Raw genomic sequence first — 5903 nt, forward strand, 5'->3', positions numbered from 1 at the left:
ATTAAATTAAATAAAAAAGTAATATATATAATTTTATCTCTCTTTTAGTAAAAACAAAAAATTTTTAACCTTGAAAATATATACATCCATTATTAACCTATTTCTTTATCTATTTACTTTTTTTTTGTTTTTTTATATTATTAAAAAAAAAAATAATAAAAATAATACTTTATATAAACAGATAATTCAACACACCTGTAAACGTATTGTTTAGATAAGAATGATTTAATATATGCTTAATTTTTATAATTATTATGCTACCTATAAGCATATTAAATTTTTTTATTGAAAGAAATAATATGCACTTATTTATTAGTTTTTTATTGAATTATTTTATAAAAAAAAATAAAAAATTAATAAAAGAAATTCTTAAAAAAAGTATAAATAATATAAAATATATTTCCACAAAAATATAAAATTATATTCTTTTTTATTTATTAAATTAATTATTTACATAAAAATGTCATATATAAAAATATCTGGAAAACGCTTTTTTTTTTTTTTTTAATTTCTATTATACTATAATTACATTGTATTTAATTAAAAAAAGTAAAGAAAATATATTAAATTATCATATATTTGTACAACCTGATTTCGAAAAATTGTAAATATATAATTTTCTTTTTTTATAAATAAATTTTTTTTTATAAGAATAAATATTAAAATAACAAAAATATCGTATTATTATTTCAATTTATGTAAATAAATATATTAAATGTTTAAAAAAAAAAAAAAAAATAAAATAATAAAATAATTATTAAATAAAAGTTTATTTATAATATATATATATATATTATTATTTATTTAATGGTTTTGAAATAAACTTGTTATTTCTCTTACCAAACCTTTTAACACATCCTCCGAATCATTACTTTTATTAAACAAATCAAAGAGGTTTTTTATTGCCGACTCATCAACTTTTTTTACTTGCTTATTATCATTAGAACGTTCTTTTAATGATTGATATGCATCATTATCTCTTGTTAAATCAGCTGTTTCTTCTTTTTCGTTTTCCTTATCATTTGGTGTTTGATCATTTTCTTCTAAATTTTTTTTGGTAGCTTCTGTATCACCCTCTTTTTGTTTTACTCCTTCTACTTCTTCTTCTTCTTCTTCTTCTTCTTCTTCTTCATCTTCTTCCTCTTCTACTTGTTCTTCTTCCTCTAATTCTATTTCATCCTCTACTTGTTGTTCTTCCTCTTTTTCTACTTCTTCTTCTTCCTCTAATTCTATTTCACCAACATCGATTGTGTACATTTCTTCTTCCTCCACTTCTTCATTTTCATTGGCTATATTATCTCTGTCCCATGAAGTTAAATTTATTAATTCTAAGATATTTTTTTTTTTTTCATCTTCAGTGTATTTATTTTTTGGAGAAAAATCACCAAATTCCCATCCCAATATACGATCGTAAGGAATATCATCTTTTGACGCACCATGGCGCTCATTATCTGTATTAATTTTTCCAGATTCCAATGATCTTTCTTCTTTCTCACCAGATAAATTATTTAATACTTGACCTGTTCTATCTGCTTGATTACCTGAATTAGGAGAAATTGTACCTGAATGAGTGGAATCACTTCTTCGAGGTATTTCATTTTGAGATACGCTTAATTCACGTTGTCCTGTTCCACTTTGTAACCCATCATTTGCAGCTCCATCAGTTTGTGAATTGTCATTAGAATTAGAAATTTCATGAGATGTTGTTGTAACACTACCTTGAAAATATTTTCCTTCATATATATCTTTATATATATTGTTGTTCTTTTCAATTTCTTCAAGTATACATTTTAAATCTTTATTCTGGAAATAACATTCATTACAGTATTCTTTTAGATATGTCTCAGGTAATAAACCTTTTGAACCACTATAAGCATCTTTTTCAATATTATAATATTCAACAAATAAATTCCATTCGTTTTTCCTTGAATTAACCAAATTTTCATATTCTTTAAATATACCTTTGCAAATATCATCACGAGTTATACCACCATTTACTACTTTATTATGAGGTTTATTTTCAAAATTATGGCAAACTGATTTTAATAATTCTCTGTATTTTTTTAATTCTTTACAGATATATGTTCCCCATTCTCTGAACCAACGAAAAAATTGAGGAACATTATCAATATTATTGTATCCTGGACAAATTTTTTCATCTTTTTTTCTATTATATTTACACATCATTGCATCCCAAATATCATTTTTATTATTTTCCCACCATGAATTTCTTCCGATAATATCTAGACCTGTTCGGTCTTTGTTTATTTTTTTCTCAAATATATCTTTCACGTTATTCATAAGAAAATCATCCATAATATCATTTCCTTTGATTATATTTCCAATATCAGCAAAACTATATCTCATAGCTTCGAGTGCATATTCAGGTTCCTTCGAATACATTTCAACTAATAATTTACCTTCAGTAGATGCAATGTTTATAAGTTCCTTTTTGAATTTTTCCCTATCGGTTATACCATTCCTTCTCTTTTTTATATTTCCAAAACATAATTTTCTTCTTCTTGCTGGAGACGGAACACGTTTGTACTGACCTGAGGAATGTTTTGCTATTGTACTGATCCAATTGTTTCTTTCTTCAAAATTTTTCTTAGGGCAATGAGGAACAGAAACAAGAGATTCACAAAATTTATCAACAGGACATTTATTCAAACCACCTTGTAGTGGTGAATTTTCAGAAAAAGTAAGTCCTCCACCGAAAGCACTACCATCATTAAATCCACTATTAGTAACACTAAGACCATCAGTAGTATCGTTCCCAATTACACCGATATCTTTAGATTTTACGTGGTTATGATCACCTAAAGTTTTAATTACTGAAATTTCCTCATCTTGAATTTTTGGATCATGCGAATTTTCATTTGCTACTTCAATATGTTCTTGAGAAGTATTGGGGAGTTTATCTTTATGAGGATTGCTTATTATATCTTGATTATTGTTTTCATAATTTAAATAATAATTATCACCTATAACGAAATTATTATCTTCTACATTTCCATAGTCAAACGTAGAGACATTATTTCTCAAATAATTGCTGCTTGCGTTTACCCCAAAACACCTAGTATATATATTTACATAAATATCTATATGCAAGCAAAATAAATAAAATATAATATATCTATGATTTATCATTTTTTTTAATTAATAAGAATATATATATATATATATATATACTAATATATAAATTTACTAATAATATAGGTTTAAATTACATATTTTTAAAATATTCAATATTATATATATATATATATATATATATCAAATACAATTAATCATTTATACGAATACAATATTTGTTTTCACATTTCACGAAACAAGAAACAAAAATATTCTATAAATATATATGTAATAATTAAGAAATGAGAAAAAGTATTAATATATTATAAATATAAAACTAAATATAAATAATAAAAAAAAAAAAAAAATACTGTTAGATAATAAAATAATAATAAATGAAAACATATATATATATATATATATATATATATAATATAAATATTTATAAATTCTAAAATTATTTAATAAAATTAATAATTTAATTTTATTAAACTCACCTTTTTAATGATATACGTTTGTTATATATAATAAAATTTGCTAAGAATTAATTGCAAATTTAATTTACAATAATTCATTAAATTTTCCTTGAAAAGAAGTGCAATTATAATATTAATTTTTTAAGGAGATTCCTAATTAAATCTATTAATTTAGTTTATTTTATTCTAAACGTTACAATAATTTCCTTATTTCAAAAAGACATTTAATCTCCATTCATTTTGTGCATTAACACATTTTATTAATATGAATAGAATAGATAACATCCAAAATGATTTTTTAGAATTATAATATATGGTTCAATAATATATTATTTATTTTCTTTTTTTAAGAAAAAGAAAATATATTCATGTAACAAATTAAATAATCTAGTATATCGTTACATGTATTTAAATATTTGAAAGAACGCTCGTAAAAGTATATATTTAAATTAATATTATAATTATATTTTTAAAAAAAATAATAAAGAGAGAAAAACAACAAAAGATAATAATAGATAAAAAAATTAATTTATTTAACTGCATGATTCAACTAAATTATCTATACTCTAGGTGCATTTTAAAATTATCAATTAAAGAAAAGGTAACGAATTAACCATAATGAAGAAATATTATTTCGGAATCTCTACAGATAATAATTTTTATTTATATTCTATTTTTATATATAAATGAAATATAATATACTTCTCCATAATTAGAATTAACCTTATTTATCATAAATATAATTTAATTGGATTATTTAATTTTCGGGATATAAATATTTTCTTGAACATTACATATATATAATATTATATAATTAATGTTGTCATTATATTATATATATATATTCCTTTTAAATCGTGCAAATAAAAATTATTAAATAAACATACATTTATATATTATCAATTATTAAATTTAATTATTTTTTATTTTTTTTTTTAATTAATTTCGTTTCCTAAGAAAATTTTATATTATATTATATAATTTAATTTCACAATTTATGTTAAGAAAAAAAAAAGTAATAAATCGTTATTGGCATAATACGGAGTTTTTATTTTGTTTCTTCTATTTATAATTTATTTGTTAATTTTTATTTAATAGTAATTTTATTAAATTGACAATTTCATATAATGCATAATGTAAATTCAACTAAATATTAATTTAGATAAAATAATAATTAATTTATAAAACACAACTCTATAATTAAACCTAATATAATATTAATAAAAATACACAACTTGTTTATAATTTTTAATTTAAATAAAATTTATATTATATCATAAATTAAATAATTATTTTATATTATAAATGTATTATATTATAAAATAATAAAACATGAACAAAAAACTAATAATATATATATATAAATAAATAATAAAATAACAAATCCCAAATTATATATATATATATATATATATATATATATATATATAGTTAAAACAAATATTATTATATTTACTTCCTTTAAAGTATTAAAAATCTTTTTTGTTTTAATAAAAAGATATATGTATATATATTTTAATTAATATATATTATGTAGTCAATTTTTCATAAAACATATAAATAATAAGAAAAAGTTATATAATGGCAAATATATATATGTATATTTTTGTTTTTATTTTATTATAATATTACTGCAGCCACGTATATATTTTTTGTATTATTTAAATTCTATTTTTCGTAAATAGTAATAACAGATCTAGTCGCAATTTTTATTATAATATAATATTATATATATAATATAACAAAATAATTCTAAATAATAATCTATTATAGCATCAAAATTATAATATATATTTTTAAAACAATTACAATAACAAATGAAATATATATATTATGATAAATCATTTAAGTTATAATATTATTTTATTATTTATTGGAAATAAATTTACCAGCTATTATATAACATGCTCTGTATATTCACTTAATTTAATTCATTCTTCATATATCTGGTCAATAATATATTTCCTATTTATAATATTTTTGTTTCCATTTTTTTCTCTTAAATTTTTTCTTTTTGATTGATTTTATTATTTCCTTACTCTCTAATTTCCTCTTGGTCTACTTGTTCGTCTTCCTCCTCCTCTACCTTATCATCTATATTTTCTCTTGATTTATAAAACAATCATTTGTTTTCTCATTATAAAGTATGTAATATTTCTTCAGGACATTCATAATTTGTCTAATATATATATATATATATATATATATATTTTCATTATCATCGATTGTATTTTAAATAATTAATGAATGAACTAAATTTTGTTCTAGATCATTTTAATAATAATAATCAATTCAAATAATACCCTCAATTACTAATAAGTAAAATATAAGTCATATAATTCGTCTATTATT

At 19.7% G+C, this 5903-nt stretch overlaps 1 protein-coding gene across 1 annotated transcript; it reads right to left on the reverse strand.

Moving 5' to 3' along the window:
• Positions 1–804: 804 nt before the first annotated feature.
• Positions 805–3150, reverse strand: PGSY75_0012800 (duffy binding-like merozoite surface protein; the record flags this gene model as incomplete). The annotated part of the gene is made up of 1 exon (XM_018783267.1): positions 805–3150. One exon carries the CDS (start codon positions 3148–3150, stop codon positions 805–807), a length of 2346 nt encoding a protein of 781 aa, XP_018638751.1.
• Between the last annotated feature and the right edge of the window lie 2753 nt (positions 3151–5903).

This window comes from Plasmodium gaboni (assembly GCF_001602025.1).
Source record: "Plasmodium gaboni strain SY75 chromosome Unknown, whole genome shotgun sequence".
In the NCBI taxonomy this organism is placed as follows: domain Eukaryota; phylum Apicomplexa; class Aconoidasida; order Haemosporida; family Plasmodiidae; genus Plasmodium; species Plasmodium gaboni.